This window comes from Electrophorus electricus, chromosome 6 (genome assembly GCF_013358815.1).
Source record: "Electrophorus electricus isolate fEleEle1 chromosome 6, fEleEle1.pri, whole genome shotgun sequence".
NCBI classification, from domain to species: Eukaryota; Metazoa; Chordata; class Actinopteri; order Gymnotiformes; family Gymnotidae; genus Electrophorus; species Electrophorus electricus.
The window spans coordinates 5,965,803-5,979,136 of record NC_049540.1 but is presented as its reverse complement, the minus strand read 5'-3'; the positions used below and the strand labels follow the sequence as shown (position 1 = coordinate 5,979,136).

General features: G+C 44.9%; 2 protein-coding genes across 6 annotated transcripts in view; both read right to left on the bottom strand.

Moving 5' to 3' along the window:
- Nucleotides 1-451: 451 nt before the first annotated feature.
- On the bottom strand, nt 452-1,373 carry nanos2 (nanos homolog 2). The gene has a single exon (XM_027004244.2). The coding sequence runs from the start codon at nt 1,371-1,373 to the stop codon at nt 834-836; it is 540 nt and encodes a 179-aa protein (XP_026860045.2). The 3' UTR covers nt 452-833.
- A 4,862-nt stretch (nt 1,374-6,235) lies between these two features.
- The window catches only part of abr (ABR activator of RhoGEF and GTPase), a 101,730-nt gene continuing 94,631 nt past the window's right edge, over nt 6,236-13,334 (bottom strand). For 4 of the 5 annotated variants that reach the window (XM_035527717.1, XM_035527718.1, XM_035527719.1 and 1 more), the window contains 7 exons: nt 11,955-12,014; nt 11,751-11,860; nt 10,836-10,975; nt 10,148-10,282; nt 9,737-9,842; nt 8,935-9,085; nt 7,853-7,942 (listed from right to left, as the gene is read on the bottom strand). In XM_035527717.1, the coding sequence (XP_035383610.1) occupies nt 7,853-7,942; nt 8,935-9,085; nt 9,737-9,842; nt 10,148-10,282; nt 10,836-10,975; nt 11,751-11,860; nt 11,955-12,014 (792 nt within the window). Of the gene's footprint in view, nt 7,943-8,934; nt 9,086-9,736; nt 9,843-10,147; nt 10,283-10,835; nt 10,976-11,750; nt 11,861-11,954; nt 12,015-13,334 lie in introns of all 5 variants that reach the window. The other variant, XM_035527716.1, reaches the window with a different exon arrangement.

Sequence of the window (13,334 nt, the reverse complement as noted above, 5' to 3'; positions counted from 1 at the left end):
TTGTTAGACGAACACAGCAGCAGTTGGCAATCCGTTGCCACCATCTATTGGTGAAAAGAAATCCCTACTGCTTAAAAAAGACGACCCAAGAAAATACAAAATATTTCAGTTAAATTAGACTTAATGTAAATGTTAAATGTACTCTTGTAGCTTGTCATTTATAATTGCATGACCCTCCGTGTTGCATCCACTTTTATAATAAGCAAGGTCAATCGGCCACTGTAACTAATGCGTTTTTGGTTTATGCTAAATCGCTAGAGATCAACTGGACGGTATACCGTGATTTGAAAGAGATCTTTCCACTGAATTGCTTTGTTTGTTAACATTTTTATTATTTTTATTAAACAATTTTGGAGTGCAGCACTTAAAACGCTTGTGCCATTCCTTTGGTAAACTTCGGCTGTTCCAGCCTATAACTACATGACATGTAACTCTGCCGGTTAAACGTGGTCAGAAACATCTAGATTCATATAGAACACTGTAGCTGCGGCGTAGAAGCAGATCTATGAATACTATTTTCAGTGAAAAACGAAAGCACTGTTTAACAACAGCAAAACAGAACAACGGCAAAAGAAATGACTGACTAGGGGAGAAATGGAGGGAAAACTAAGAACATAAGATATCATAAAGACGCACAATAATAATAATAATAATGATGATGATGATGATGATGATGATGATGATGATGACAAGAATAATCATCATCATCATCACACACTAATCATCTAAAAGAAAAGTTACTAGACTTAACATACACATAGAAAACATTAAACATAAACGAAACATTTGTAATGTGAAACTAATTACAGTCTGCGGGGAGTCGCCGTGCCCCTCTAGTAGTGGCCGCCCGAGTCCAGGTTGACCTTAAGAACTACCGAGCGCTTGAACACGTCACACCCGGTAGGTAATCCGTTCCGTCTCGGGCAGTACTGGCGAGTGTGCGCCTTGTCCCCGGTCGCTTTGCAGAAGGGACAAACGTAGTCCCGCAGCACGGGACAGAGGATCCTCCCGTCTCTTGACTTCAGCTTGTGGCTCGTGTAGATCTCCGCGCTCTCTCCGTTCCGTTTGCAAAATCCACAGACGTCACGGGGGCTCGCGGGACGGGACGCCTCGCGGCTGAGCGACTGGCTGCTCCCGCAGCAGCTGCTGACTGAGCTATCGATGTGGGTGTCGGAAGGTGATGAGCGCTGGTTTGGACCGGGATGTCCCAACCACACGTCGTCAGCAGACACTCGTTCTTGCGCATAGGGGACGTTTTTCTGCTCCAGTATCTGCGACAATCTCGCTCGCAGGTCCAGGTAGTCGTGCCACATATGGAAGTCCCTGCCAGACGCCGACACGCCGCTGTCCTGCTCGCGAACTTCTCGCTGCATCTTGACCGTTTCGAACTTTGCACGAACGACGAAGCTTTAAAGAAGCTTTTATAAGACACGCGTGACACTGAAACATTGTAAAACATTGTGGGATTTCACCTCAGACGGGTCTCGTGTTTGGCGTCTCCTTAAACTCCCCCCTTTAGTCTATTTGCGCTAATTAAACTGATCTCGTTGCTTGGTAACAGCATTAAGCAGCTGGTACCATTTTTTCAGAAAGGCAAGTGCGTGAGCTGCGGATTACATTTGCAATGATGGATGCGTTTGCGCTTAGCATCTTACTATGGCGGTGCGCCTCGTCGTGGCGCACACGTACATTTAGAAGAATACAAACATAAATATTTAATAATTTTTTGTGAGCCTAGTTGCTCAAATGAAATTGTAGGTTTAAGTTTAATGGTTGGCGTCTTTTTTGTGTAGATTGCATTTGGTTTGGTAAAACCCTACACGCGCGTAAAAATGCAAAAGGATGCGCGCTTCAATACCTGCGCTGCGCGCCTATTGCGCGCCTGTCGCGTGCCTCTCACCTGCAGAGCGGCTGACCCGAGGTCTGCACGAGGTCATACTATCTGATGTTGTATGGATCGGGTGGACAGGCGCCGTTTAGTCCAAAACGCCGTATGATAAAGAGCAACATTGTTTCAGAACACACCTGTCCTTGTCTCGTTTGCCCGAATTTGTAACGTTTAGGTGATTCTTCTACTTTTGTTGGCAGGTTTTGCAGAAAACACACACTTCTATAAGTGATTGATGTTTATCTAAACGCATACTTGCTTGTAATGACATTTAGTATGACGTTTTCTACAACCCTCCCATGAGCCATTATCGTTATTTTATTGAAATCATACAGACAGCACATTTAAACCAATACATATACAAGTATGTTTTATCAAAACAACATGGAGAATAACACCAGTGGTATAAACATCGATTTCACATTAAAATGTTGTATCTAAGAGGGTTTTTTTAAAGCTTGGTCTTATTGCATTTATTGTGTTTGGAGCATTTAGCTAAAATTAAAATCAAATAAAGTTCAGTAAGTAAAAATATCAGAGTCCTCTTGCTTGTATGAGCCATTATCCTTTACCATTAATAATAAGATATTATAAAGATATTATAATAAGATATTATAATAAGGTAATACCGTTAACAATAATATTAATAGTCTAATAATATTTATTGTTTCTCAAAAATGGTACAAGCACAATTGATTAATTTAACAGCACAAACCAGCACAATCATAAATGTTTTTGTTCTATTTCTGATAAATGCGAGCCAGCTTTACAGAGGTATCTAGCCATCAAGCATATTAAAGTATTAAAGGAACTCTCTACGCAATAAATTATTCACCAAAAAAAAAAAAAAAAAAAAAAAGATGTTGACTGGGTACAGAGTCTTTTCAGAGGGGTTGTATTTAACGAAATTTGGGCCATAGGCGAGAGGACGGCGTGCCCTCTTCAACGCACAAATGCTTTCCTTTCCCCTGCACCCATGCTTACAAGCCAGTCCTGCTTCTTGTACCGTGGGGTGTGTCTGACTGTTAGGGCTCTCTACGCTAATGATGTCTTGGTCTTTGAGTGTGAGCTTCTGAGTGAATGGTGGGAGCATTGAAGAACGGAGTGAGGTTTGTTTTTAGTGAAATGGTTATAGAACTAGAACTGGTTTCAAGAATTATACTATAAAATATTACTGGCAAGTAAAAAAAAAGATAACTGCAAGCAAATGAAGAGCTGGTTGTCTCTACTGAGCTGGGCTGATCAATATGGTACTCACTAAAAAGAGTAATCACTAATCTATACACACTTGATCATTAAATAACTACGCAGCAGCTAACTGGAGAAACACTAGTCACTCCTACAAAGTGGTGCCACTTTTCTCAGGGGAGCCAAAAGCAGTTTGGTTTTAGGAAATGACAGCTGTCTTTAGAAAAACAGTTTTGCACATTCCATAATTCCCATACGATCACACCAAAAATAATTCCTGCGTTGCACCCCTGAAACCTAGCGTCAGTCGAGTGGAGCTTTTAGAATTCATCCTGGGAACTGCCACAAAGCGAGTTGTGTGCTCCTCCTTTAATGTACCTGTAAGGAAGATGTAACAATGGGACAGACGCGTGTCTGGCAGCAGGAGTGGAACCGTATCATAATACAAGATCTGATTGTTAAAGACGAAATGCCTTACATAGTTTACATTTAAATTTTACTCCTGGCTTGACCAGTCCTTGTGACCAAGGCAGCAGGGAGTGAGGAAATGTGGGGTTGCCCTTTGTAATCAACCAGTAATGTATGGCTACCTTAACATAATCTTCAAATTGTGATCTTTGCTTCTATTATTTGATAAGTGTCCATTGTTTCATTATTTTCTTCATTATTTGTTCATTATTAGTTCGCATTATTCCTCTTAATTCACTTCCATGTGGCTTATCTCATGTTTAGTGTAAACAAATTAACCTCTCCTAATTGTTTTTACTAGAAATTTTATATGAACCAATTAGATAAAATATATTAAAGTCGGTAGTTTGTAATTTCAAGAAAACAGGACAGGAATTAAATTGACTATCCCATCGCTTCGCCCATCCTAGGGTTTCATACTTTTGTTTTTAAACTTCATTTTAAGACCATGAGGTACGAAATTGTTTAGGAAATGTGGGATTAATTTATTTAGTTTAACCGATTTGTTTAAGTGAAAGCAAATGCTGTTGAATATGCTGGAAGGCATGTCCTCTCCTCGTCATATAGTCAGTGTTGATAAGAGGAGTGTTAAACCCCTAACCTATGACTACCACCAAATACTTACCCACAAAGTCCCCCCCCCAAAAAAAACAACAACAACCCAATACTTATTGTTTATATAAGCGGTTAAAACACACCCGAGTTGCATGTTGCATTTTTGTTCGTCTGTTCTGTTTCATGTCTTATCTTTAGCTCGTTCGTCGGAGCGCGATCGTCACCCTCGCGGGCCCCCGACCGTTTAACCGAGCCTGCTCCGGAGATCGCGCGCGCCAACAACGAAGGCGACGGACACGGACTTTCTCCCAACTCTTCCCTCCAGCCGGTCTGACATGGTCGCAGGGACGTGCATTTCTCTGTCAGCTGGTATCAGTAGTTAATCTCACTGTTTGCCTCTTATTTAGTTCTCCCTCCGGCTGTCTCCCACGTTTCTGCTTTCCTTCTACTTTTAGTCAAACTCTCTCACCGCCAGTCTTGTTTGTTTAGTACGTGTTTTCCTTTTGTTCTCTGCCAGGTTAATCATTTTGACAGATTACTTAAACAGGTTTTCATTTCTTTCAGTTTTTTCCCTTTTCTTTTATTAGTTAGCCAATTCGGTCCTCCACGAATCTGGTTTGGGTTCATTTGTTTTGGTTACGTTGTTTATGTTCGTTGTAGTATTTTGATTTTAGTGAACTCAGTACTTCTGGTCATTAATAAAATCTTAATGACTGTTCTCCTGTGTTTATTTAGTAAACACACCCTTAAGCTTTCGATTCATAACGCGTGTGAGTCAAGAGTGATATTCCAATCTCTGTTAGACGAGAAATAATTACATTATTGCACTGGTGACTTTTATGGGATGAGACTGAATTAAATATCACTAAAAAAATTAAATAAAATTAATTAATTTTCCATGTTAATCAGGTGCGTGCCCCAATTAACCTCATCAATAATTAAGTGTTAATATACAGTACACTGGGAACGATCTGAGATATTGTCTTCCTGCATTTTACAGAACCATCTCACACAAATACTCATATTGCTGTCAGCTTGTGGGTATTACTGCATTCATATGAGTAACTATAAGCTTAAAAAAATGTATTTAATGTATCTCAAATTCCATGTACAGCTTTTGGATATTAGACTTCTACTATATGAAGCATAAATTCAGTTCAAAATTAATATATAGGCTATTTTTAGTTTTCACGATAAAAGGAACCAAGTTATATATATGTACAGCGCATGAAATGAAACCTGAGAGATTCTCTTTTAGTGGCACTATAGCGCAGCAGTAATTTCTCTCTCATTTGAATGCAGTGTTAATGCCTTGCCGGAGAATTAACAAATTAACAAAAGTGAAGTGACACCCTGTTTCAACATCAACATGGTAACCCGTGGACGCAAAGAGGAAGGAGTACTCTCCCTCAGCTAAGATCCACCAGTAGATCGACCGACTCGGATCATAAATCTATCCTAGTGATACAGTATACAATTATACTAATTATATAACAACTATATAACCAACATGGTCAGTCCCATTACTGTAAAAATAACAAGCACAGCTCAGCTCTTACGTGCTGCAGGTGAAGTTTGAATATTTGTTGTTTCAGTACTTAAGCATAGTTAAATGTGACTGGGGATTGAGTTTGATTATTTTAATAAGCGTGACACTTGAGCAGACTGAACAGTAAATAAAGTCCTGCCCGTCGTGCACATCGCTACATGACACCTCCCGTCTGACTGTTATGTTTGTGACATAAATACTGTAGCTTCGCTCAACCAGTGAAGATATTCTCTAAGAGGTGGACGTGTCATGGCGACGGGGTGTGTCAAACTCCGTAGCGGAGCCTTCTCGCCATCTCTCACCACCCTTGAATGAGGTTTGGGTGATCTGATCGTAACCCGACCTCAGTGCGTCCTGGGGGATGTTTACACTTGGCTTTTCATGTGACCACATGAAAAATATACGTGATCCTATCACCAAAAACGCATCTTAACGCAGGATGTAAACAGGTCCATGGAGTTTTTTTTTTTTTTTACTTAGTTTTTTTGCTCAACTGACCACTGGAAAAGGGACAACCATAGACTGAACCGCTCTTAATCACAGTGCTTCTGTCTGACGATGCGATATTAAAGACTCAAAGCATGCTCTTATCTTGTACACTTTTATTTTGCTAAAAAACGGGAAAAACGTTCACATCAACATTTACCCTTATTGTTAATACGGTAATATTCAATAGCTTTCCAAGAAAAGATAACAACAATAATTTTTATTTTCCTTGAACATTATATTAAAAAATAACAAATAGTATGGGCTAACAGTGCTTACTGGGGATTTGTCACTGGTTTGAGAGCAGAGAGAAGATCTGGGGGTTGTTGACGTTAAGCAGTCTGGTTAAAAAGCACAGTGCAGTGAGCATTTACCATTGTCGTGCCCACACACTTACTGAGGAACAAACTGAACATGCATAGAGGGAACTACAGAGATTATGCCACAGGTTACGCCAAAGCGTTGCCGTCAGACACGTCAGGCTTGCACGAGTCAGACCAAATGTCTCCTTGTAGCTCACATATTTCCAAAAGTGTCATCTCACTAGACTGCATACCACGACCTGTTTCATTACAAAAGTGGAATCAGATCCCCCAAAACTTAGATTTCATCGGTCAAAGTTTATTTTTCTTTTGCTTCTGTAATTTTGTACAGTACAGCTCAGCCAACACTGACCGTTAACAGGAAACTTGCAGATAAAAAGAAAAAAAGTAAATCAGAAAAAGAAGTTACTATCCAAAAAACTTCAAATAACCGACTCTGCAGTTTTTCTCTACTTAGAACAGACTGTACAGACACACATATAGTCATTTCTAATAAATAAGAAGCTTTTGGCCGCAGGGTAGGCAGGAGATGGCTGTTCCCTGTGGGATGCACAGAGAATTAAACATGTCCAGCAGGGTACCGAGGTCCCATCCAGGTCTCAGCTTTATGAAAATGCAAATAACCACGCATACACACACACACACACGCGCGCACGCACGCACACGCACACATACGCACAGACAAACACACACACACACACACACACACACACACATTCAGCCAATGCATGCACAGAAGCCTAAGAACAAAACCAAAAACAGAAGCGCATTTAATTAATATTTGTGAGAAATGCAAATGCAGTCGTGCTTGTTGGCTTTCTGGAATGCCTCTGGTTAAACAAACAAAGGGGGAACAAAGAGCTTGCAGGGCCTCTCCTGCGCTGGCAACACAGAGCTAAGGCTTAAAGGAGCCACCATGTTGAACATAGACCTCCCAGAATACCTTGCTTTCAGCTCCAGAGACATGTCCTGTTTTACACACACACACACACACGCACGCACGCATTCACACATACACAGCAGATGAGTAGAGATGGGATGTACGCGTATGTCACTGTGGGTCTCCCGTGGCCGTGGGTGAGGCCTGTTCCTGACCTCCCTCACATGGGAGTTCACCGAACAGGTGGGGGACAGAACACGCGAGCCGCCATCCTTCCCCATCTCCTGCTGTCCTCTCCACACGTGCTCAGGACCACACGAGACGGGCGACTCCCAGGGGCGGGGAGGTGGAGTTCGTGCTAGCGGCCGAAGGGGGCGGGGCTCGTCTCCAGCGCCGCCCCCCCACCCCCCCACCCCCCGCGCGCTGTGGTGTGGGTTCCTTCTGTACAGTAAAGAGATTGTGGCGTTTGCTGGGGGGAATGAAACGGTGCTCAGGCGTCTCTGTGTCCGACGGCCTTAGACGTCCGTGGAGAAATACAGCGTGTTTCTCTTCAGCTCGGCGAAAGAGATAGGTGAATGCTGCAGGTAGTACAGCAGCACCTGTACCTGTGGGAGAGAGGCCAACACCACTGCCGTTACCGCCTGGACCCAAACCCCAAGGCAAGCGGCATGCGGCTCGAGCAGCGGAGACATTCGAACAGAATTACAGTCGCCATCTGGTGGCTCTTTGGCTACTGGATGGCAGCGTGCAAGTCAGCTGTGCTCCAGCTGGTTGAGGTATTTAGCTAACTCAGCAGAGAGTGGCCAGCTGTTCGAAATACTGAAATGTTTGAAAATCATTTTTTGACCAATCGTCTGCATATTCAAACAATACTGAGACTGTCAACCTGGTTAAAGTAGGAGAACTGACTGTGGTGAAGTGTAAACACTTTCGGTGCTGCCCGAGGTGTATATGCAGCGACGCTGGGAAAAGTGTGATTGGCCGTAGTGTCATACTGACGGGCCATAACACAGCTAAGCACCAAACTAACCACCTTGTGTTTGCTGGACCAAAAGAAACACGTGACTGGCAAGAGAGATTTCTTTTACAACCAGTCCTAAGCACGTAATACCAGACAAATATAACGTCAAGCAGGCTTTCCCAAAACAACGCAACTTTCAGTTGCTGTTTCACAGCTATGAGCAGAAGTATGTGAGTAGCAGGGGAGTGCAAGCTCCCACACTCATCCTGAACCTCATCTTTCAAATAGCTTGTTGTTTTGACTGAGGGCAAATGAATGACAATGTATCACCTATAATAGAGAAATATGGGAATGGTTATGAGTAGATGCTTACAGATTGTGTGTGTGTGTGTGTGTGTGTGTGTGTGTGTGTCTGGGCAGACCTCCAGTGCTCTTCCTAAAAACCCAAACACAGCTGTGTGATTATTTAGATCTCAAGGCCAAAAGCAGAATCCTCAGCAACGTGGGAATGAGAAGCAAAACACACACACACACGCATGTAGAAGTGTGTGCCACTTAGTCACTGTGTTTATGTCTGTGTGCATATGTGTGTGTGTGTGCGCGCGTGTGTGTGTGTGTGTGTGTGTGTGCTTCTACCTGTGCCATGACGTCGTGCGACCAGATGTCGGAGGCCAGGGTGACGTGGGGCTTGTTGCTTTCGGCCTCGGATGGTCGGAGCAGGGTGGGGCCGAACACAGTGGCCAGGTTGTGCAGGGACATCTTGTTGACGGGCTCCTTCTCCGCCACCCTGCAGGAACACATCACCCTCCTCAGCGAGACGCCTCTCACATTGCCAACGCAACCCAGTGTTGTATGATGCGTCGGACCCGGTTTAACTAGCAATGAGCCCACCGCATGCTGTACGTGTGGTATGCTTGAAGTGCTTGAAATGGGACTCATTTTTAAAAGCAGGCATTATGTTTGAAGCTGGCATGCAAGACTCAATAATGGCCAGCAGGTGTCATCGGCAAGCTTCTGTTCAGCTCTACAAAAGGCCATCCAGACATTGAAATGATGGCTTAAAGCTACAAATTGTTCAGGGCATATTAATTTGGACTGTGTATTTAGATTGCAAGCCATTTAAAATTAAGTTTTCCATGTACCGTTTCCTTATACTGCTAGTTATGACTGTGAAACGTGATATGTCAAGCCCTCCTTTGATGAAACATCATTAAACATTAAAAAGATAATATGGAAACTTGGGGCCTTACAAATACTGCAGTCCTCTAACTTTACCACACAGAGCACAAAGCACTGGCAGCTAACTGTGGATACTGGCCTTTGGAGACTGTTAGAGTGTGTGGAGATTGGTAGCGTCTGTCAGTCAGACACTGGTAGAGTCTGTGGAAAGTATTATAGTGTGTGTGTGTGTGTGTGTGTGTGTGTGTGTGTGTTTTACCTCTTCAGGTGCTCCAGAAGGGTGAGGAAGGTGATGAGGTTAGGGTCAGGCAAGGAGCGCAACAGGTGCATCATACAATTCTCCTTAGCAGCTGGGTCGGACAGAGCTAGGGAGGAAGAGGAGCAGGATGAAGGGCAGCGTGCGCTCTTACACGTCCCCACTAACATCACTACGCACCTTCCACTTCCTCTGAGTTCACGTCCCCACAAACCCCCCCCCCACACCCTCGTGCCCATCCCCAACATACCTAACCTGACCTGACCTTTGACACTGATTGCAAAGTGACCACTTCCTCTATAACTGCCGCCATATGTCTCTTTTCATCAGTGATCAGTACCAGAAAGTAACTAAACCTAGTGGAGGCAGGTTAGGGGTTCCAAAGATGATGAGGATAAAGGTAAAAGGTCGTACATATGCCCTCCATGAAGGCAGGGTAGAGGCGGTCTGTGAGGAGGGGCTCCGGAAGCTCACGGAAGTACAGCTTCAGTGTTCCAGCGATGGCATTGATGTCCATGTCACTCAACATCACCAAAATATCTTTGGTATCTAAAAGAGGGAGAAAGAGAGAAATAGAGGGAAAGAGAAAAAGACAGGAGGAGGGAGAGAGAGAGGGATAGAGAAGGATGGGGGGGGGGTTATGGGAAAAGAATTGGCAACATTTCTAAAGTTCCGACTGATCTTTTGGTTGACTAATATACAAGATAACAGTAAGTCATTTGTTTTTCTGAGATTCTTAAATGTGTGTGTGTGTGTGTGTGTGTGTGTGTGTGTGTGCGCGAGAGAGAGACAGCTGGATGGAGGTCAGCTCTATCTTCGGCCTTTCCCACAGCTCCTCCTCTACTTTTAGCCCTTTGTCCAGGAGCAGAGCGGGAAGAGATGATTCCATGGAAGAATGACTGGGTGGTGTAGGATGGAGGGGATGAAGAGAGAAAGCCCTCCACAAGCTCAACCCAAAAGCCACTGGGCTACTGCCTCTGGAACACTTATGCGCTACAGCCCTGTCTGAGGCATCCAAAACATCCAGAGTGATTGTGGCACACTTTGAGGAACGGTCCTACTCCAGGAGGGACTTGGGGGGTGTGAGATGTGTGTAACTCACTGGTGTCGAACGCCGCTTTGAGGGCCTGGATGTCCGTGGCCACGCCTGAGATGCGGTAGATGCCGACCTCATCGATCCCCCTCTTCTCCACCTCCTCGATACACTGCCGCACGATGTAAGGCACCTTGGAGCGCTCGCGTCTGCGGCGCACACACACACACGCACACACACACACACACACAGCTAATCAGATCTAATAAGACAGTTGGTCAGCTCACTCCGCAGACGTATGGCCTTATGAGCATGTGAGACTCGGCATCCATCAGTCCAAGGTCCGGGGTCCCCATACGACTCTCCCACGTCTGATTCAACTCATCATTCACAAGTGCTCATTAGCATATGCATGTCAAAGACGTGTCATGCAGTGGGTGTTTCCTTTCCCTCAACTTCAAGGCTGTGACGGATATCTACTGTCATGAGCTTCAGTGCTTGGAGTTTCCTGCACTGGGAATGAGGAGAGAACAGGTGCTAACCCAGCCTGGACAGTTCCTTCATTATGAAGTTTATGGCTGCAGGGTGGGGGCGGGGCATTACTGTGTCACCACGGTGATGTAGTGTTGCGGGGTGGGGGCGGGACATTACTGTGTCACCACACTGATGTAGGGCTGCTTGGTGGGGGCGGGGCATTACTGTGTCACCACGGTTATGTAGTGTTGTTGGGTTGGGGGCGGAGCATTACTGTCACCACACTAATGTAGGGCTGCTTGGCGGGGGCGGGGCATTACTGTGTCACCATGGTGATGTAGTGTTGTTGGGTTGGGAGCGGAGCATTACTGTCAGCACACTGATGTAGGGCGGCTTGGCGGGGGTGGGGCATTACTGTGTCACCACGGTGATGTAGTGTTGTTGGGTTGGGGGCGGAGCATTACTGTCACCACACTGATGTAGGGCGGCTTGGTGGGGGTGGGGCATTACTTTGTCACCACGCTGATTTTGACTCCAAACACTCCGCTCTGCTTCTTCGAAGGCGTCCTTTTTAAACTCAAGTCCCGGCTGGTGAACTTCATGGAGAACTCCACCTTGATCTGTAACAAGAGGGTACACAGGCAGGAGATCAGCACAGCGCTCCACGGAGGCAGACACACGGGCTCCCCGCACAGCTCTGCCGGCGACCCTTACCCCACTCATTTCGATCACGTCCACGTGCCAGTTCTTGGACTGCACTGCCTGGGGGTCCAGCTAAAAAGACAAAGGCAGAGAGTCTTTTACATTGTTGGATGTTAAACGTACCCTCAGTCTGCAACCAGCGTTTTAAACAACGGTTGAAGTACAAGTGGTCGGAACAAAGATAAAATCAGGGCCAACATGGGGGGAAAAAAAAAAATCTCTTTACGTTTTTCAACATTCAGACATGAATGCCAGCATGCCGGACTGAATCAGAACAGTGTTTGTCTACAGATTCCAGGGACTACCCAACGCATCCGCCTCATAAACGCAGCGTCGCTGTGGACCGGAAGACTGCAGCGACGGTTTGGAAGTCCAGCATTCCGCTCCTGCCCTGCCCAAGACAGACCGCTGGAAGCGTCCAGGCTGCAAACAGGCCAGACGTGCACATAGGGCTGTCTGACCCAGATAATAGTAGACGCATGTCCGGGAAAAGTCAGGATAACCCCGCCTCACTGGGGTTTGGCCTTGTTTGTGCTGTTGCCAGACGTATCGGTCTTGCCACCAATCAAAGGAGTCCACATGTGCAAACCACAAATATATACAAACACAAGCAAACAAACACACGCGTCCATATTTACACGTAAGCACACACTAATGCTCAGGGAGCAGGGTCAAACCCAGGCCAGGGGACTTTTTCTTCAGATCCCTTCTGCTTTGTTTTTAAAAGAGAAGAGTCGGTTTTCCATTTGCCTCCTGCATGGAAATTCCCATCGAAGCTAAAAAGGAAGAGGGGGAAAAATCCCTGGGAATCCATCTAGATAAAGGCCTTTTCCCTCAGATATTCCATTTCAGAACAGTGAAGTCTTAATGAAGTTAGCACTCCTCTCCTGCTGCATATGACCAAACAGTAATGGCTGTTTGAGGCCTTCTTTTGTGAATGAGTGAGTGAGTGTGTGTGTGTGTGTGTGTGTGTGTGTGTGTGTCTCAAATGATGGGTATGCTCAAATGATGAAGACAATAAATATAAAATGGTGTGTATATACACTCACACACATTCATATAGCATACTCTATGACATCCACAACCCCAGAGACGAGGTAGAAACGTCTTTGCTGAGTGACGTCCCTGCCTTTCACAACACGAACACTGCACATCATCTCATTCAGACCCAGTGTCTTATTTGTCTGTGATATCAGGAGCCTGCAGAGGAACAGAGTGTACCACACACTTCTGCTGGATCAGTGACTTTTGGACTCTTCCCTGTTAGCAGTGGAGGAGAATCCTTCCAGAACGACCGTGGATAAAAACTATGCTGTTTCCATTAACGTACAGCTCTCTACGGGAAAGAACAATCTCTCTCTCTCTCTCTCTCTCTCTCTCTCTCTCTCTCTC

Bases quoted from the DNA above. Each gene is read 5' to 3' on its own strand.
- nanos2 (XM_027004244.2), bottom strand. From the start codon at position 1,373: ATGCAGCGAGAAGTTCGCGAGCAGGACAGCGGCGTGTCGGCGTCTGGC.